Genomic DNA, 21,763 nt, shown 5'->3' on the forward strand with positions numbered 1-21,763 from the left:
CTAATCTACATTTATCAAGAAATTCCTTGTGAACAACCAGAAACCAAAAATGGCAGGGGAGCTCCTTCTAAATAGTGTTGAACACACAGCAGTCTTTAAGAATCAAGTAGTTTGCAGTCTCAAATACCTCACTAGAACTTTTGTTCCAGCCCTCAACCATCTACTCCCAGATGTCAGAAAGGAGGAGGTCACCTGTAGATCTTGCGGTGGAAGCGGTCGCACCAGAACATGCGGTTGGCGGCCACGTCCACGTCGATGGCCACGGCGTTCTTCTGGGTGGGCACCACCTGCGTGTAGTCCCTCTTCACCAGGTCGATACGGCGGATCTCATGCCGGTTGGTGAACATCAGGTAGGGGCTCTTGCCTGCATGACATAAGACACTAAGGTCTTTCACTCCATTTTGGGTAAAATGAGACAAAGAGACAAGGATCTTTCCAGTATGGACCATTACAAGAGCCAGCAGAGATCCGTCTCAGCTCTCACCACAGTCCCAAAAAGGTAAAAGAAAATGATAAACCAATCATGATGCTACTAATTTCTCTTCAATATGACGAAGCATAGCAGTCCTCAATATTTAAAAAATATGCAATTATGCTAATGTAAGCTTTGATCCTTTCCTACCTTTTAGCTCTGCCCATCACTCCATTTATTTGAACATCCTGGGCCCAGAGCTCACCACTACTAATATAACTAACACAACTAACCATTTAAGGCACTATCATTGGTTTGATTTAAACTCTATTGCTCGATTAACATCCTGCCCAAACGTGAGAATCTGCTCGGCAGCATGGGACACGTGTGCCAGGTGGTTTGGGTCTGCGGTGTCGTTATCATTTTGAAAACACCATATCTGTCTAGTGCTGCATGTAGCTGTGTGCCTGCTTTGTACCTGTCAATCATCATCCTGCTGGAGGAGGTGGCAATGTGTTCTGCTGCAATTTTCAAGGGCAAAAGATGGACAAACCATTATTGTTTAGGGTAGCTGACTATCCTGGTGTCCTTATTTACTTAATTATGTATTTATTTGATTGCACAAGTGCAGTCTGAATAATGATAATTATTTATCAGGGCCTGACCGCACCAATGTGTGAACGTCATCTGACGTGTGGACCTCAGCTGACACGTGGAACTCAGCTGACGTGTGGACCTAGGGTCACTGTGGACCTCAGATGACGTATGGACCTCAGATGACGTGTGGACCTCAGTTGACGTGTGGACCTCAGTTGACGTGTGGACCTAGGGTCACTGTGGACTTCAGCTCACGTGTGTGCTCTGACTGCTGGAGTTATGTATTCTGGCTGACAAAAGACTTTGCCGCAGGCGCAGCCCAAATTTCAATGATGAGCTTCACTACAGAAAGTCCATGGGAATAAAGACACATGGCCAATCCCTCCCACATGAAGGCTTACATGCTCCAAAATACTCCCTTTGAAAAACTCATGAGAGTCATGAGAACCAAAAACAACACTCCATTCTCTAGCACCTATAGATATGTGTGTGTATGCACGCACACCTATACACACACACACGTGAGCTTGAACATGTAGAAAGTTTACACAAATGCACGCACACAACACACACACACACGCATACAACACACATTATACTTTCTGAAAAATTCATTGTTTACTGCAAACTGAGATTCTTCCCTACTCCATCAGGAGTTCTGTGTTCTGTGGAAAATCTTTATTCTGTGGAAAACCTTCATGTGCACAGCAAGTTTAGGAGAATGGAAATTGTTCTACACAGTTGAAGAGTGGGCTGCTAGTTACTTCTACACTATTTACACTAGTTACTTACTACACAGTACAGTAGAAGAGTGGTCCACTAGTTACTTCTTTAATGTTACACAGTAGAAGAGTGGTCCACTAGTTACTTCTTTAATGTTACACAGTAGAAGAGTGGTCCACTAGTTACTTCTACACTAGTTACACTAGTTACTTACTACACAGTAGAAGAGTGGTCCACTAGTTACTTCTTTAATGTTACACAGTAGAAGAGTGGTCCACTAGTTACTTCTTTAATGTTACACAGTAGAAGAGTGGTCCACTAGTTACTTCTACAGTAGTTACACTAGTTACTTACTACATAGTAGAAGAGTGGGCCACTAGTGACTTCTTTAATGTTACACAGTAGAAGAGTGGTCCACTAGTTACTTCTTTAATGTTACACAGTAGAAGAGTGATCCACTAGTTACTTCTACACTAGTTACACTAGTTACTTACTACACAGTAGAAGAGTGGGCCACTAGTGACTTCTTTAATGTTACACAGTAGAAGAGTGGTCCACTAGTTACTTCTTTAATGTTACACAGTAGAAGAGTGGTCCACTAGTTACTTCTACACTAGTTACACTAGTTACTTACTACACAGTAGAAGAGTGGTCCACTAGTTACTTCTTTAATGTTACACAGTAGAAGAGTGGTCCACTAGTTACTTCTTTAATGCTACACAGTAGAAGAGTGGTCCACTAGTTACTTCTACACTAGTTACACTAGTTACTTACTACACAGTAGAAGAGTGGTCCACTAGTTACTTCTTTAATGTTACACAGTAGAAGAGTGGTCCACTAGTTACTTCTACACTAGTTACACTAGTTACTTACTACACAGTAGAAGAGTGGTCCACTAGTTACTTCTTTAATGTTACACAGTAGAAGAGTGGTCCACTAGTTACTTCTTTAATGCTACACAGTAGAAGAGTGGTCCACTAGTTACTTCTACACTAGTTACACTAGTTACTTACTACACAGTAGAAGAGTGGGCCACTAGTGACTTCTTTAATGATACATGGTAAAAGAGTGGTCCACTATTTATTTCTTTAACACTACACAGTAGAAGAGTGGTCCACTAGTTACTTCTTTAATGCTACACAGTAGAAGGGTGGGCCACTAGTTACTTCTTTAACGCTACACAGTAGAAGAGTGGGCCACTAGTTACTTCTACACTAGTTACACTAGTTACTTACTACACAGTAGAAGAGTGGGCCACTAGTTACTTCTTTAACGCTACACAGTAGAAGAGTGGGCCACTAGTTACTTCTACACTAGTTACTTACTACACAGTAGAAGAGTGGGCCACTAGTTACTTCTTTAATGCTACACAGTAGAAGAGTGGTCCACTAGTTACTTCTACACTAGTTACTTATTACACAATAGAAGAGTGGGCCACTAGTTACTTCTTTAACGCTACACAGTAGAAGAGTGGTCCACTAGTTACTTCTTTAACGCTACACTGTAGAAGAGTGGCCAACTAGTTACTTCTTTAACTATATATGGTAGAAGAGTGGTCCACTAATTATTTCTTTAATGCTACACAGTAGAACAGTGCTCCACTAGCTATGTCTCTCACAGTTTGCAAATATTCTAGTTGAGCAAGACACACACAGGCTTCTTTTGAGCGATCTGTGGAATATTTCCAAAATCTGCTTCAGTGAAACCTGGAGACTGGTCCATAACAAAATCCTATTTGTCTTGATGGCCTCATAGGGTTGAGACTTGCAACACTTCCATGAATAGCAACTCCCATCAGTCTCAGCGTGAGAACATGAGAGCTGCTCTGAAACGGCAGGCCTTGCTCTGGAAACAGAGCTTCAGGGGTGCTGTGTTTGTTCCAGGGGTGCCATGCTTGTTGGGCCAGGGTCTCCTACCTTCTGCCTTGCATGTCTTGCTCACCGGGTCCATCTCATAGCCCCTGTGGCACTCGCATTTGAAGTCCCCCTTGAGATTGACGCAGATCTGACTGCAGGCATCCGGGTTCTCACATTCGTCGATGTCTGTTGAGAGAGTCTCACTCAGTCTGACGAGGTAAAATCTGAGCCGAATACGTGGGGAATCAGTAACAGTGGATCTCACTAATGACACTGGTACCCAGAAGCACTGCATTACAGAATCACAATACAGATAATATGCTCTGGACTGAATAAATGCTATCATGTTGTGATGTTATTTTAATAGCAATTTGTAAAACTTGACTGGGTGCTGATTACCAATTTTGTTTAACCACCGAACCCAATTTTCACTGGCAGTTTAGTGACGCATCATACTAATTCATACTGATTCACAAAAGCAGCACATTCGTTATTGTGAATCTATACAGGCAGAAGAGCAGGAGCTGCTCTAAGGACTAATCTAAGGGCTAATCTACGGGCTAATCTAAGGACTAATGCTGCCCTCACCACCACATGTTCTTTTATCCAGGAGTTTGTAGCCTGCAGGACACTGGCACTCAAAGCCGATGGGCCGGTCCACGCAAATATGGGAACAGCCTCCATTGTTTAGCATGCATTCATTCAGCCCTATGACAAAAAGAGAGACAGAGTCAGAGAGAGAGAGAGAGAGAGAGAGAGAGAGAGAGAGAGAGAGAGAGAGAGAGAGAGAGAGAGAGAGGGGAAAGGTAGTGAAGGATATGTATGGCACTGAAATACCAAAGATCTTTTTAGCATGAGGGCTCTCTCCCCTTTTCTTGCGATACTACTACGTCTCTGGCCAAAGCTCCATAGCAACAGGCCCTTCACTGAAGGTTAAAGACCTTTATTCACCACTGTGAAAAGTCGTACTCCCAAAATCATGATTAAAATTCTGGAAAGTCTGGAAAGTCCAAGTGTATTGGTACTTTTCGCTCAAATGCTTCATGGAAGATATTCCTTCATTCTCTGGTCTTGCCATTTACGTGACATTGGCAAAATTAGGCGGAATAACCCCTATTTTCAGTGACAGCTTTCATGTATGTCTCCGGTCGTTCACACTGTTCATTAAGTAAGACTGGGTTCAGGCGATTGCCTCATCAGGACCTCGTTAAGATGAATTCTGTGTGTGACTGTGTTGGCATTCAACTCACACTGGAATGGAAGCTGTACATGCAGCGATGCTTTTTAAAATATTTTCCAGAGCTGTATGAACTCCGGCCTTTGAGAACAGTTTTAAGTAAAAACAAAAATCAATAGGCAGTACACTGTTATTGCTTCCAGCACAAACATGCCACTGTGAGAAGATCCACCAAGCACTGTAATATAGTTTTAATTATAGAGTTTTAGGTTAAAGCCTTGAACACTATTTCTTTAAAGCCACATGGGCATGGCCTTAACACATTCTGTATTTACAACTTCATGTCAAACAGGTTCTTAAATGCTTGCAAACTCCAAAGCAGCTACTCCACATTTCTTCAGAAATGCGTAGCTCTGTTCATGACCGAGAGGGAATCAACACCCCTCATGCCTTTGTGGTTCAAAAGGCGGACTGAAAATCAGAAGACGGATCTTTGAGCAGAGCCAACCCCAAGCTTCATTCCCAAGTGTTCTTGTACTGTCATAGCAATAAATATATGCAAGTCGCTCTGGATGAGAGCGTTAATGCCAAATGCTGAGGATGTGAAATGTAAATGTAACACAGTGTGATCCGTGTAATCCCAGACTGCACCTGAATATCAGGCAGGTGTGGCAGATTAGTGCTGGCGCTGAATCCTGCAGGGTGTCAGCTCTCTGGAATCAAGGTTGGACGCCCCCTAGTGTTGGGTGAATTCATTTTGAAGAATTAGCATTCCCAAAGGTCTGATTCTCGGCTAAAACTCCGCTCCCCTCCGACACGTGTGCTCTGAGCTGCACGCGCGCTCTTTGATATGTGAGCAGCGTTTACTCAGAGCTCAGAGACGCTACGGGAGTTTTACCGTGCTACGGGTTGAGCTACGGTCTCTCGAATCTCTCCACGCTTTAAACCACTGTGGGTGCCTGTTTGTGGAGGAGCTTGGTCGTCTGCACAAAGGACGACTCGGGGATTGGGATTTAAAAGCGCGGCGTGACGGGGTAGATATGATTGTAATGAGGCAAAATGGACTCTGGGATCTGGGATCTGGGGAGACAGTAAGAGAGCTTTCCCTAGGCCTTTTTCTTTGTCTCAGGGCAAATTCTTTCTGTGTTCTCTTTCTGCCCTCAATCCTCTATCCACCCACTCACCGGCCCCCTCCCCCGCCCCACCCTATTCCCTGACTCCTCCCCCTCCCCCCATCCCCCAGGGTCAGGCCTGAAGGCCAGGTGTTCTGTCGACAGCACCATGTTTATTAAGAGGTGCTGGCATCCTGGCAAAAAAAAAAAACGGGAGAAATGAACAATGTCCAGGCAGGGTGGGCAGGCTCCGAGCCAGATGTACATCACGCCAGCAACAGGGCCTCGTGGCTTATGGGCGGGAAGGGATAAAGGGGCGGAGAAGGGGGGGTGGCAATTAATCTGGGAGGAGGAGAGGGCAAGAGGAGGGGGGGAATTTATCTGGGAGGGAGTGAACGGAGCCCAGGATCGGCTAGTGTACTGCATCTGTGATGGAGAACAGGAAGCACTGTGTCGATCCAACGTGGCCACAACTGAACAAGACAAACGCCGTCTCTCCGAAAGGGCTTCAGCCCCAGGAGGCTGGAGATAATGCGGAGATGCACCACCTCTCCCCCACCTCCCCCACCTCCCCCCATAACCCGCCCCTAGACAACCTCCTTACCGCACTCTTTCTTGGGCTCATCGGATCGGTCTTTGCAGTCTTTGACGTCGTCGCACACCTTGGCGCCGTCGATGCACTCGCCGTTTCTGCACAGGAACTTCAGGGGCCCTTCGCACTTCGTGGCTGTGGGGCAGACGCAGGGAGGGCAGGCTCATAACTCTCCGTACCTCTGAGTGCTCCCGGCCCAACGCTAGACACGAAAGGCTCAGCCATTTGTTAGGAGGAAGCACGGCCAGTCTGGCCAGCGACCCCCACGACCTCCCCTGCACGTCCACGCCACGTGAAGCTGCGCATGTCTGTACTGTAGCGCGTCACGGTCTCATGCACAATTTCACCACATGGGGTTGACAGGACGCCATCAGTGCAGGTGGTCAAATATACACCCACACACACACACGCATGCACACGCACACACATACACACACACCGTTGACACAGCCAGCCTCGTCGCTCCTGTCGAGACAGTCGTAGGCTTTGTTGCACTGCTTCATGCCGTGAATGCAGGAGCCGTCTCCACACTGGAACTCATCAGGCCTGCATGTTAGGAGGGCTGCACACACACACACACACACACCCACACACACACACACAGGGACACTGTGAGCTTACCTCAGTCCAGCATGTCGTCTGATAATCAGAGACACAGCAAATGAGGAGAAAATCCAACTGGCATTTTAATGGTCTTTTTATGTCCCAGTGATCAAGCTAAGTAAACCCACTTCATTAGCTGGTGATCCAATAAATAAACACTCGTGCAGACACACACACACGCACACACACGCACACACACACACACACAAACACACACGCACATTCTAGCTCTCTTTCTCTCTCTCTCCCTCTCACTAAGGAGAAAATCAGCATTAATGTTTTTATGTCAGTGTTATCACAAACATTCTGTTCCCGTCTGGCTCCGCCTTGCTCTGAATCCGCCCTGCTCTGAATTAGCCCTGCACTGGCTCCGCCCTGCACTGGCTCCGCCCCACCCCACCCACACCAATACCCTCACCTGCATCTCGCTTGGAACGTCACTGTTTGCATCTATATATAGATGTTCTGTTACTGTGCATTTGCAAAGTCTTGCATGAGTCTGCTCAGTTTTCTAGTGTCTTGTTTTCCCAGTCGGCCCCACTGTCTGGGTTCTCTGACCCATACCACAGAAAGCGAGCCTGATTCTGGTTTTAGGTCTAATAAAGACTATGTGCTTACATTGAACTGCCTCCGGGCTGCTGGGTGTCACAGGAGTCCACCAGACAAGGAAAAGTACCAGTGACGCAACAGCAGACACCATAGTGCACGTGAGGACTTTATGGTGATCAAGGTTTATTATATGGATCTTGTCAGATGTATTGACAGACAGATAATGGACTCTGGTGAGTAGAGCTAGACTTGTTCAGAGTGCGTATTAATGATATGAACTATGAACAGCCATGCCCTCTGCCACCGCACATAGCTCCTCCCTTCATAGCTCCGCCCCACGAAGCATCACCCCAGCAACGACACTCATTATTGGTCCCTACCTCTTTGCGCTATTTGCAGGACTCCTAGTGCCACATCTCACTCATTCTGCCATGTCTCGCGGGACTGTATTCTGAGCCGTCTGTTTCTGTACAATTTCTTGGGACAAGTTTTCCTGCCCCGATTTCCTCCCCAGCATCATCCGATAGTCTGAATGTTTTTGTTCCGTTGTCTCAATATTGCAGTAAACATGAACATTTCATGCAAATTATATGTAGATGAGAGCTGCATGTTTTGCGCATATGATATGAAAATACGATTTAGCTGTGGGCTAGTTTGCATGAGGATGGCACAAATCCATCAGCAGCTCAGATTGCCCCTGATTCTTAATGTCATAAAACAGCGTCCTGAATCACACAAGTAGTTTGTACATTACATTTGGCCTTTGAATCTGCACTTATTTTTTTGTTCCGTTAAATTAGAGCTATTATAATTGTACAAATGTTGTTAGCGGTTGTCAATTGTGGCACGTGTGCTGTGGATGTCCCTAACGGAGACATGGCGTCCTGTCTGAACCTTCAGATGCATAAAGATGCATTACCCACTACGCATTGGGGAGGGGGTATTTGAAGTTTCTGCTGTTTGAGGGGACGGCAAGCGTCTTGTGCAGAAATCCTGCAGCATCAGCTTCAGCGGGACGGGGAGGATGCAGAAGCAGACGAACCCTAAGGATGACGGGGTTATGCGTGTGGATTTCTAAAATCAAGCATAAGACGTTTCGTAAACAAGGGCCGCTGTTATCCCAGCAGGATGCAGTGTATCCTGTTGCTCGGTGCCTCAGGTCAGCTAATCAGCTGCTCCTGGAGGTAACAAGGTCAAGGTTGAACCTAATTATTATCCTTTTTATTTATCTTACTGATTTTGTTCAGTTTTTTGTGTGTTGTGTATTGGTACAGAAAATGTTGTACAGCACTTTTTTCCACCAAAGGTCAGAGGGACATTTGAACTATTTTACCTTTACTATTGCTTATACTGCCTTTACATTCATTTATATTCATAACGCAAAGTTGACTTTCTATTTAAACCCAAAGAATTTTACAGCTTTGGGACCTAAAATGAAAGGTAAAAACACCTCTCAAGTTTGATAAGGATATGGTTGATATAAGCGACATTCAGAAATGATATCTGAAATGAAAGTGACATCTTTAGATCTTTAAGATAATTCACTGGATTGTGATGTAGCTACGCGTCGCACACATTTGCTTGGAGTGGACGTTCCAACTTCGGGGCTCCTCAGGATCCTGATGAAAGGGAGGCACTGCCACCTTTGGAAAAACCGCAAAGACTCCCGCAGGCCACGTTGCCGTACCCAAAGGCACACCCCCAAAACACACAATTTACTGCCCAACTGACATGGATTTTGGTCCTGGAAGATATCTTTTACTCAGACATGTCCCAGTGCAGTCATACGGCCACTTATGAAAACGCTCATTGCAATACAATTTCCTGGTAATGTATTCTACCAAACCTGCTAAAAATAGAGGTGATGTCAATCTACTTAACCTTCTCTGTCACACTGAGTTAGTTTCAAAACAAGTGCTTTGTGATCAATGTCAACAATCAGAACAGACAGCAAATGACAAGCTGTCAAACAAAATTGCTTACACTAAACAACTTCAATGCATTTTGATGAATCCTAGGAGCATCCATATAGATCTTCATTTCAGAAATAAGTGCCTGAAATGTATACGTGCTATTCAGAATGTATACGAGTTCTGGACCAGGATCCATATACCCTACCTCCACATATCTAAGCCTCGGGCAGGTAGGTATGCTAGTATGCATGCACACACACACACACACACACACACACACACACACACACACACACACACACACACACACACACACACACACACACACACACACACACAGTGACTGAGGGGTATGCTGGGACAAGGTTTTCTCTCTCGCTCACAACTTCACATTCCAACACCCACACACTCACACTGACAGATAACAGCTATTCACTTATGTGGATGCATTAATGGCATTAATGGAGGTGGGTGTGCAGAATGCCTTCCACATGTTTATCAACTCAGGAAAGGGAGCTTTCTGAAAAATCTAAAACTGCACCAAAGGCCTGTATCTGACTGTTAAATCTGCTAAATCGTCTGACAAATTCAGCAGCGTAACACGCTGGACTACGCAGGACTTACGGCACTCGAGTTCGTCTGACTTGTCCTTGCAGTCTGGATCTCTGTCACACCTCCACGCCTGCCTGATGCACTCCCCACTGCCACAGTGGAACGCTCCGCCTCCGCACTCCAGCCTACGCCCGGGGGGCGGGGCCGGCCTGCTGGCCCCACCCCCACAGCGCCCCGCCCACTCGTCCGATCCGTCCGAGCAGTCGGGGTCGCCGTCGCAGGTCCAGGGCTGGGGCACGCACTCGGAGCTGTTGCAGCGGAATTCGTGCGGGCCGCAGGTGGGCGGCGAGCACTTCTCCTCGTCGCTGGAGTCCCCGCAGTCGTCGTCGCCGTCGCACACGTACGCCGGCGCCAGGCACTTGCGGTTCCGGCACTGAAACTCGACGGAAGGGCAGGCGCGAGCGTCTGCAGGGGAAACGGAGATGAGATTGCACGGAGGGAACATGACTAACAATCCTATAAATCAATGGCTCTGTGCAGGGGAGCAAGAGGCTCTACTCTCCTCTTAATTAGCCTAAAACACATTCGGCCCATTTGACTCGAGTCTGGACCCCTTGCTAATTTTAAACATTAGCTGTGGGCAGAAATGCTGTGCAGACCAGCATAATATAGACACACGGTGCAGTGAGAAAGGACAGATTTCACACATTTACAGCAAAAGTGGAAACCCCACTCGAGGGAACACAACAGCCCTCTGAGCTGTTCGACCTCCTGATTAGTGTCTTAGGGAAGGAAGGCAGTGAGACAAGCAGTGAGACAGGGAGAGGCAAGACAGTTCCTACAAGATATGGAAACAGACATGACATGTCCAGACTGTCTAGTTCTCATATTAAGATGGGTGCTGAAATGATGAAGAAATAGCAGGAGGAGGAAACATTTGAATGAGAAGAGAAAGTGCTTAACTACCAAATCTTGTTAGATTGCAAGAGCTAAACACAAACAGACACTCAAGGGAACCCGTCCACACAAAACATAAATGAGTTTACAGGAAAAAGAAACACAGTTGACAACCCCATGCTGTAAGATATGCCATATTTCAACTGGGCCAGAGATGGGACTTCACTGACTTGAGCTTTGACTGACAGAGACTTAGACCTGTCCTGACTACTAATCTAAATGAATGTCTCCAACAAGACATTTTACACACGGCCATTTTAGCTCTCATCTGCTATGTGACAATGGGGAATAAGAGGATAACAGGAAATATCTGTTTATTGTTGTTGACAAGCAACAATTCAGTCACACTTGAGTTGCTGTAGAGATGATTTGTCCTTGACGGGCTTGTGAGACATCTGCTGTCCATTTCTAAACAAAACCCTCAAGTTCTTAGTCTAAGAGTTTTAAGTCCAGGGGTCTTTGCCATTATATTTTGTTAAACAAATAACACATTTTCAGATGTCCAGTAGACTTTTCAACATATGATACAATTACACAACAAAAACAGTAGTACCCATTTCAGTGCTTCATTCCAAACAGTATCATTACTGCAGTACATAATTCTTTACCAACATAACATAATGAATCTCATAATATTACAATATAACCACAACACAGTCTGCACTCCATCAACCTATATGAACCCTGAGTGGAAGGAGACCATAAAGGTGGCTGTGTCTGGGTATTCTGGGACTTGTATTCTTCCACAGGCTACACAGTAGCCAAGGGATATTCGTTTTTTCCAAGTGATAAATCAGCTCCTTTTTGCACTCTCACGACCCTTTGCAAGGCTGTATAGATCCGACCCGTAATTCTGCCACACCAGAAGCTCTCACTGAGCTGAACGCACTCCGGGGACTACTGCAGCCATATGTGAGAGTCTGGCCTGGGCTTCCCCCACAAGGCACCAGGGGCTGTGAGTTAGGACGCGTGCCCGGAGAGCTGGCGCCCAAGAAAGGGGAAGACGGTTTCGCATATCGCCCCCCCAAACATCACTGCTTGGAAGAGACAAATCGGCAGAGAACAGAAGGGAATCACTAAAGGCCAGGGGGCTGTCGTGAGATCACGCTCTCCCTCCTAATAAGCGACCGGAACCGGAAGCTTCTGGAAAGTGTGCTGAACTAGATTTATTGTTGACCCTTAGCTGCTCCTCTATGAGTCCATGCAAGGAACTGGGTGTCCTCGCTGGTGAAGTAAGCTGTCTACGACCCTGACGAGATCTCTGCCTGCTCTCGACGCAGCTGCCGGAGTTGTAAACACCACGAGTGGTTTCATTAGCACAGAAATGGCATGCAGTGCAGGACTACACCTATATTAATGCCTATTCTCATGGGAGCAGGTAGTGATTGGTGCCGTATCTAATTTCCCAATCTCCCACAGTGGATCAGATTTGCCATTTTTTATTTATCATAGTGCTCTACTTCTTGCCAGCACTATAAACAGAGAGATAATGCAGTAGTTCATACACCCTGTGGTTATTGAACTTCCTTCTTACCTCTGAAAACAAACTCTGAATTACTGCGCTACAGCTGTAATGCAATATCTGTTTGTTTAGCAGGTATCCACCCATCCATTATCTTTACCGCTTTATCCCGCTAGTCGGGGTCATGGGGGGTGGAGCCAATCCCAGCATCATCGGGTGAGGGCAGGGTACACCGTGGCTGTTTCTCAATTCAGGGGCTGCAGCCTACGTAGACCGCGTAGACCGCAGCCCACTGTGGCCACACACTTCGAAGGCAGGGTAGGCTGCATCTCACGGCTGTTAAATGAGACAGTCTAGTCTTCGCAAGACGTATGTTTGCGTGACCACGCTCTGCCCCGTTTCATACGTTACATACGTGTTAACGAGCTGTCCGACAAATATCACATCACCCACAAATGCCTAAAAGAAAATGCGTTGAACATGTATTCACGTTTGACGGGAAGTATAACTTCATAACAAAATTCAATGTATTTTTATAAACGTTACTTTTACGTTACTTTTACGGATAAACGTTTAGTAAATACTCAAAGCACATGTTTACCTGCAATATCATTAATAACTGGCATGTTATTTAGCATCTCATTGCAGTATAAATGTCCATATTTAAAAAATACCGACATTTAAAAACGAATTCTTCGGCCCGTACACTAGACTCCGCCTGTTTATTGTTCATAGAGCAATGAATCCTGGGATATGGTGGGACGCGAAGGATACTCAGATGCATCCTTCGTTTTCGGGGTTTTGAAGGCTACATTCGTCGGCCGCATAAGAAGGAGTCCACGAATTGGGACAGCCTCGTCGCGGCGCAGTGACGTAACCGGCCTACAAATGCGCACTTCGTGGGTTGCAGCCCCTGAATTGAGAAACAGCCCATGTGCAGGTTCACCAGTCCTCCATTCACCTACGGGCAATTTAGAGTGACTAATGAAGCTAACACGCATATCTTTGGACTGTGGGAGGAAACCGGAATGCCCGGGGAAAACCCTTGCAGGCACAGGGAGAATATGTAAACTCCACAAAGAATGACCTGGACCAGGGAGTTAAACCCCGACCCACTTGTTTAGCAGGTGTGCTAAAAGTAGTTAGCAAAACCTGGAGATGTTTGATTGATTCATTCTATTCCTGGCTTCCTGGCTGCACTGGCCTTTTGCTTTGGGTTGAGGTCTACAAGGCTCTGATGGTAATGACTGAGGACACTTGTTGGTAGTGGAAACCAGAAAAGTGGCCATTGGGAACTCCTGACCTTGGGAAGCACAGTAACATGACGATGAGAGGTTTTGATCAGCTGAGGAGCTGTGGGCTACGTGATGCCTGGAAGATGTGACGGCATGACCTCTCACTTCAACTTTTCACAAAGGAACACACACGCACATGCACACACACATACACACACACACACACACACACACACACACACACACACACACACACACACGTAAATATACGTCCGCACACTTAGGAAAGAGCTCATTGTGAAAGCAGGTTAACGGAAATGACCTTCACTTTAGTAAAAAAAGACACTTGCACTTGACCTTTTTACTTAACAAAAGCACAATTTTATCAAGTGTAACAGAAGATAAAACAGAAGCACTCAGAACAGAATGGAGCACCGGTTTCTCATTTCCTAGACGTTGCAGCAAAGCACTGCACGCACCTCATCACAGGCGTAATGCACATGTAATAAACACATGGGCTGCCCAGAGAAATGACACGTGCTAATTTAGGGCAAGCTGGCCACGATTCGATGTCTTTTTCTTTGCCTCAGACAACAGATGAACAGATAGACGGATTGACAGAAAGATGGATGGAGGGACTTTATTGATCGGCGAGAGCTATACAGAACCAGTGGGCTGTGAAGAGCTTACAGCAAAATGTACCTGTAGCACATGGATTATCAGTAGATTTGATGCACATATACATACGCTGTAGAGGACCTCGGGGAATGATCACATGTAAGAGGGACAACTTTCAGCTTCTACAGCGGCGATTTAATGCTAACCAAACTCTGCTATGAAGAAAGTCATGCATAATTGAACATGGGTACAACTCGATTAGCCTGACGCCAAACAGCTATCGACTTTATTAAACCACACGTTGCATCCATCCGCATATGATTAGACAGCACTACAGGGAGGAAGTGGAGTGGGGGGGCGGGGGGGTCTGCTGGAACAATCAACCATCCTGATGAATGCCTAGACAAGCCTCTGTTACTGTTCACATGGGTGAGATTTATAAACACTGGAGTCATTTTTAAACATGGGGTGGGGTAAGATGAATAGCGAGAAAAGGGAGATGATTAATGGTGTAAGAAACGCCTAAGAAGAAAGGAAAGTTTGGGGAAAGTTGTGTGGAAACTATTTTAGTTCTCAGGTATGCAGGGTATGCAGGAGCATTTTTCAAGCAAGGGATTTTTTTAAAGCACTAATAACAAGAGCGGTGGAAGTTGCTCATTAATGCCACGTTGCATTGTTTACCACAGGCTCACTGCTGTATTTATATATAATAATATTATGACCTGTTAGGTTGTTAGAAACATAAAACTCACGAGACAGAATAGTACAGACAATATGTGAAAAGAATATTCTTGTCTTAATATTTATGGTTTCATTATAGGCTAGATATAATCAACGACCTTCTATTCAGCTTAAATTCTTGCACCGAGACAGTATTAGTACACCTGTACTATATGAATGCATTATGCTAGCCCTGAATGGTGCATTCTAACTGTAACGACCCCCCCCCCCCCCCATAGGCTCCTTTGGTATGTTCCGCAGTGTGCCTGTGTTAGTTTATTGTGATGTCACTGTAGTTGTTCTTGGTGTTCTTGTTTTAGTTGCAACTCCCTCCTCGTTAGCCTGCCTCCTGCTTCACCTGTCTCTCGTTCTCCCCTCGTTAGTGGGTATATTTAAACCATAGTCTTTTGCCCTCAATTGTCGGCCTTTGTCACTTTCTGTTATTTGTAGCTGTCATCATTTGCATTTGTCATGGTGAATGTGCGATTGTCTTTATGTTTATTAAATGTTCTGTGTTCTCAGCCCTCTCTTCCCACCAGCTTCCCCTCACTCACTCACCATGACACTAACCTCTTTACCATCAATTAGGCTTAATTGTAAGTAAGCTTATTTGTAGACTTTATTGTAAGTTGATTTTAAGCTTCAATCAACTAGCTTAATTTGTTTCACCATTGTGTTTTTGACCATCACTCTTACCTTGATGAACACGTGCTTGCAAGATAAAAAAAAAAGTTCTGTTGCAATTTTGCTTTAAATATTAACTGATTATTCAAAACACTTAATAGAGTTTGGCATATTCCATTGCAGTTTTGACTTTGGGGTATTGATTTAGTACAAAAACATATGACTGTCTGACATATTTGACTTACAGCTATATATCCACTGCTATACTGTATCACATAACAGGATATTTCAGTAAGGGGAATCATCAGTGCATAGCACCATCAGTGTGTAAAACTTCAGTGTTGACCAAGTACAGGTGTCTAAGAACAGGCTGTAATAAACCAGCCTGATTTGTGGATTGACACATTTTTAGAGTGTTCTTTCCAATGTAGAAAATTTGTGTAATCATGAAGTTTCACTTGCTTTAGGCTCAAAGAGATTTGTAAACTATTGGTAAGTCATAGGGATTGACGTTATCGTGCATGGTTGCCAAACTAAAACACCATTTCACATGGCTGAGGGGGTAGAGCTGTGTTAAGTAATCAAACATGCCAAATGTTTCAGCAAATCAGTTCATCTCTAAAGCATGTGAAAGATAACTTCAAAGTCAAAGCTAGATACTTTTCATCTTGCAAGCACACATGATCTCCCCTCTCACTCTTCTGGGCAGTCTTTTTCCTTCAAGCTCGTCTCCTCTACCAGAGCCCTGGGAGCTTGAGGGTTTTGGCACAGTATCTTAGCTGTTCTCAGTACTGCACTCTTCTGGACAGAGATCTCGGGTGTTGTTCCTGGGATCTACTGGAGCCATTCCCCCAGTTTGGGGTTCACAGCCCCTTGTGCTCCTATTACCTATATTACCTATACCCAATTATTTCTCATGAACTCACGAATTGAGAAAACATATCAACTGCCAACAGCCAAAAACTGGACTGGACATTTTTACAAGCCAGCTTGCTTGATCTGAACCATTTCCTTTTATCTGATTGGTTAGCTTTCACATTTTGCTTTTAAAAAATATGACCGAAAGTGAGTTCGTCAGAGTTCATCAGAACTCACAAATCACGAGTAATAAAATACATTATTACTTGCAGGTCTTCATAACCGCCCTGCGGATTATAGACCCAACTGAATCATGAATTGCTAAACCCAAGCTGTCTCTGCCGAGGTGCACCACCGTTCTGTTTTCCCCTCACATTCACGTGTCATTAAAGTCGGATTAAACGTACTTCGGCGGTGCATAATTAGCAAGACGCGAGGTGGGCAAGACGCGAGGTGGGACTGACAAACGGGAACCCCGAGCTCGCCGGGTCTGTCTGCGTTGGCAACGTGCACACGGGCTTAACGATTAAGCGCTGATTAAAAGTGGGAGGGCGCGGTGGGCCACCGCTGCCAGGTCAAAGTCAGTGAGACAACTGCGGTGTGAACAGCTGAACAGCAGTATTGGTGGCAAATGACACCAAATTATGGTGATCATTATTCAAGATTTCTAAAAAAATTGATGAAGACTGATGTACTGTATAAAGCCTGAATGCTAGTGTATTGGTGCAACGTTTTTTTTCCTCCTTATTTTCTGATGCCGAATGTGGCACTGGAATAACAATTCGCAGATAACAATTGAGTGTGAACAGCCCTTATTTCATTATTATTTGCTATATTATTTATTATTATGTAGTGATTAAGTTTAGGTTAGGTTTTTCTTTTGCACATTTTTGAATTCTACGTAGAAATAGGAGACACGCTTTAACCTGCAGCTTTGAGACATCTTCAAAGACACCTATGATCAGTTTAAATAGAACAGAGAGGGTGGTTGAGGGAGCAATAAGGTTAGGGAAGGAAAAGTCAAAAACAGACAAAGAAACTGAGAGGGCATGAGGCAAAAGAGACAAACTATAAGAAAGCTCCAGTGAGACAAGGTGAGAATAAGAGGGAGGGACATTACAGTGCTTCTTAAAAGTAGGGCAGGAATAATCGCAGTGGTGGTGGTGGTGGGGGAGGGGGGTTCCACAAAGTCACCTGATTGGTCAGGGTATGCCCACCGTTTTGGGCAGAAAAAAACTCAAGCCCCTCCCTCTATAATAAAGCCTTACGAGGACTCACAGGCAGTAACCTTCGGCTGAAGAACCAAGGACACTGTGCTTTCAGGAATCTTGCCATGTCTCTGATTAATTAGCTGATTTTAAGGGGTTGACAGCACCTCTTCCACAAATCTGCCGTTTGCTACGGATTAGACGCTCTTCGCACAGATTCGCTATCTAACGAGCGTTACAAAGTCACTCAACATACCTGCTCTCATCTACATAATTAGGACCAGGGGTGCCTCCAGGGATTTGGGGGACTGTGGAAAGATATCACATTGGGCACTAGAAGCTAATAATCTAACATTTTTCTAGGGCCCCTGTCAATCACAGGCTCTTAGAATTGTCCTGACTTTCCCTCCCAATACGGCACTCCTGATTAGGCCCAAATCTGTAGGATTTAGCCAGCTCAGGCTTTTTTGGCAGGTCAAAGAAGGTCATACCTTGTAATATACCTTCTAATCTCTACCTCTAATTTCTACCTGCTAATTTTAGAGCACAGTGACTGAGAGAGGAGATCCACTGGAACGACGTCTTGTCAAGCTCCAGAAGCGATGTGAGAGGAGGCGCGAGAGGAGGCGCGAGAGGAGGCGTGGTCTCACCTGCTGCGCAGTCTTCCTCGTCGGCGCCGTTCTCGCAGTCCTTCTCGCCATCGCATCGCCACGACAGCGCCACGCACTTTCCCCCGCAGTCGAACTTGTCCGGCGGGCATGTCTGCCTGGCCACTGCGGAGACAGGGGGACAGATGGTGGTGCTTAAAACCGGGAAAGACGCCGATACCGCCGCCACAACATCGGCCCCGGAGGACATGTAGGCACATTACACTTCTCTGAGACACCGGCACACAGTTCTGCGATATATCATACATGGATGTAGCATAGTTATGTTAAACAGTGTTCGTGTGGGAGTTACTGATTAATGTTAGCTTTTAGCTGGGCTCATTTTCATCTCGCCAAATGTGCTCATGTGTTTCCGTGAATTATCAGGTTGGTCTGGAAAAGGCCAGATTCTCATCGTTAAAAAAAAAAAAAAAAAAAAAAAAAAAAAACATCTCCAAGGGACGTTTGGATGGCGCCCCCGTCCATCACCACCGACAGACAGGACTCGTTCACGATCAGCTTCTTCACACATTCTGGAAGGCCTGGAGCCCCTGGAAACCCTGGAGGCCCGTCTGGGAAGATGCTTCCTTTCACACTCCTGCTCTCCACAGGCGTGGTGATTGAAGGGGAGGCGGACAACTCCCTCTCCCACAGTGGAAACGGCCCCCGCCCTGCCTCTGCAATCTGTTCCGTTTGCCGAGCTGGATGCCGCTACTTAGTTTCAGAGTGTGGTGAGGCACGTGCCGCCATCCATAACACACTTCCTGCCGTGGTGTTCCACATGGCACCTACACACCATGCAGTTTAGTGAGGGCTTTACTGCCCTTCTTGGACAGATGGCTCTGCTTATTTCAGTGTATATGTGAAGATTATACACAGTAAAATATGATGTGTGAAAATAAAGAAGATTTTTGGAGCAAATATACTTAATTCTGTTTATAATAGAAATATATTTTTTGGCTTTTTTCTGGATGTTTTGCTCTCTTCTACATAAATTAATCAAAATATTCCTGCTCTTGTGTTCATCTGTTCCTCATTGCGATGCTGGAATTAGGCCGTGACACAAAGCCAACATCTCACGGAGGAACTGACAGACGCATCAGATACCACAGAGCAAGATGAAATGTGCTACCCAGTCTATTACTGCTAAGCCTGAAGACAGAAACAGACAGACAGAGAGAGAGAGAGAAAGATGGATGGAGGGATGAGAATCAAAGAGAAGAAATGAAAAGGAGCTGCGGCCACAAATCATTCAGTCAGAGTGAGAGGGAAATAGTGGTGTGTACATGTGTGTGTGTGAGGGGGAAGGAGAGAGAGTGAGAGAGAGTATATGTGTACATGTGTGCGTGAGAGACAGAGAGAGTATATTTGCACATGTGTACGTGTGCGAATGAGCAAGCGGCAGAAACCAGTGGGCGGAGGGTTATACATGCATGTGAACTGTGCACACAGACAGCGACAGACCACCTTTCCCTGGATGGCCCATTCCCCACTCCACATGGTGCAGACCGTGTGCTATGGGAGGTGTGCGGCTTCACGAAACCCTGAAGAAACAATCCAGTGCTCATGGCTACTTGATGAATCAACTTAATCCAACCTCGCAGACCAAGAGGCCAGGGCCAACGAGGACCTCGACGCAAATTATACACTGATTCACTCGCTTTATCGAATTAATCCAGCGGTCAAGAGTTCCAGGCATGAACACGCACATGTGATAATAGAGTTGTAATGGCATGCAGCCCCCCCCCCCCCACTGATTTATTTATTTTGGGGTGGTAATAAAACTGGCTGTCTTCTTATAGTCTTTGTTGAGACAGGTGGTAACTCATTTAACGCTGTCAGTCATCCCATATAGGTCAATCTGTCCGTCCCATTTGGATATTAAGGATTAATCAGTCATACTCATCTGCAGCAAATCATTTCTCGGTCGGTGTTCCAAGGGTTCCATAAACTGATGTCACTGAATTATGCCTGAAACGCCATGACAGACGGAGGCGATGCTTATATATGGCCAGATATATAATTTACTCTGCACCTGCCAATCAGCAACTGCCACAAAGAAAATAATATAAAACATCGCAATACCAAAAAGAGTTTCGAAACTGATTTCAAGTATGACAACTGACTGACAAACTAGCAAGCCATCCGAGTTAAATCTTTGACATTAGACAATCGCAGGGTCAAACTGAAGACAGCCAGACAGTAGCACACCTAAATACCTTAGGACTTGTGCTTTCTCCTTCTTCCTTGATGTATGTATTCGTATTTTCTTATTTTGTGTGTATCTATGTTAAATGAATATGAATAAATGTAACTGTTATTTCCCCTGTTTCACTTGAACATGGTTTCATTATGCACTTTTTTCCATTTGTTTTGTCCTGGATTTCATCATGTAGTGAAACAACCCAACCCCCAAAAGCTTGGTCACATATCCAAACACCATCTAGGATGGCTCCTCTCCACCAGCTCATATGCCTGCAACTGTGAAAGGTTTCATGCCATCATCTGTAACTTCCCCTGTCAGGCAGAAACAACCAAGGTTCTTGGAAAAGACTCTCCATTCTGACTGTATACATTAGTGCATGGATATGCCTCCCTCCACAGCACCATGGAAGCCTCGAGCTCCAAGTGTCATTTACTGGTCTGTGTGTGTGTGTGTGTGTGTGTGTGATGTCGTCTCATTACACCAAAGGAATTGAAGCATGCTCCAAGAGCCAATAGGACAAACCAAAAATCTTTGCAAACAAGGTTGCAATGTCAGGATTGGAACAGAAACAGAAGAGAAACTCTCAGCAGGCTACGTTTTGATTTCAACATAGCCATTCAGGAAAATCAACACTGGAACCATTCTACCATTATTTTTAATTTAGTGACATATTGCTTTAAGGCACCAGTAATTTTTTTATTGGATGTATAATGGATAATAGTTTCTGAAGGATAAAAAATACTACTCCCACAAATTATTCATACAACAGCTTACACAATGTATTAGGCAACATATGGGAGCCCACTGAAGCGTGCTAATCTCTAGGTTTGCCATATTTGGCCTGGTGGATTTGACACATTTTCTCAGTTTTCAGGCTTCTGTTGTTAACTACTGTCTTTAAAGTCAACGTAAAATCCCAAGACACTCAATACTGGACATACGGTGATTTCTGGATGAGTGTTGTGAGTATAGGGAATAAAGCCAGTCAGGCTTGTGAGACCTTCCAGTCAAGTGTGAACGAAAAGCTACTCCACTGTGAAATGGCCAAAGCGCTTGTAGCGCTGCTCAGCGAAACCGGAGTGTCTTTGGGGGTTGTGCAATTCTGCATGTTTGCTAATGACCTACGTTTGTATGTGTTAGTC

The 21,763-nt window shown here is 45.2% G+C and overlaps 1 protein-coding gene across 3 annotated transcripts in view; it reads right to left on the bottom strand.

Moving 5' to 3' along the window:
* The window catches only part of LOC143474547 (low-density lipoprotein receptor-related protein 8-like), a 54,431-nt gene that overhangs the window by 10,968 nt on the left and 21,700 nt on the right, over positions 1–21,763 (bottom strand). For 2 of the 3 annotated variants that reach the window (XM_076972051.1, XM_076972049.1), the window contains exons 4-10: positions 18,419–18,541; positions 10,159–10,551; positions 6,909–7,031; positions 6,482–6,604; positions 4,177–4,296; positions 3,649–3,774; positions 193–364 (exon numbers count right to left, since the gene is read on the bottom strand). In XM_076972051.1, the coding sequence (XP_076828166.1) occupies positions 193–364; positions 3,649–3,774; positions 4,177–4,296; positions 6,482–6,604; positions 6,909–7,031; positions 10,159–10,551; positions 18,419–18,541 (1,180 nt within the window). The remainder of the gene's footprint in view (positions 1–192; positions 365–3,648; positions 3,775–4,176; positions 4,297–6,481; positions 6,605–6,908; positions 7,032–10,158; positions 10,552–18,418; positions 18,542–21,763) is intronic. The other variant, XM_076972050.1, reaches the window with a different exon arrangement.

The sequence above is a fragment of the Brachyhypopomus gauderio genome, chromosome 14 (genome assembly GCF_052324685.1).
Source record: "Brachyhypopomus gauderio isolate BG-103 chromosome 14, BGAUD_0.2, whole genome shotgun sequence".
Lineage (NCBI taxonomy): Eukaryota > Metazoa > Chordata > Actinopteri > Gymnotiformes > Hypopomidae > Brachyhypopomus > Brachyhypopomus gauderio.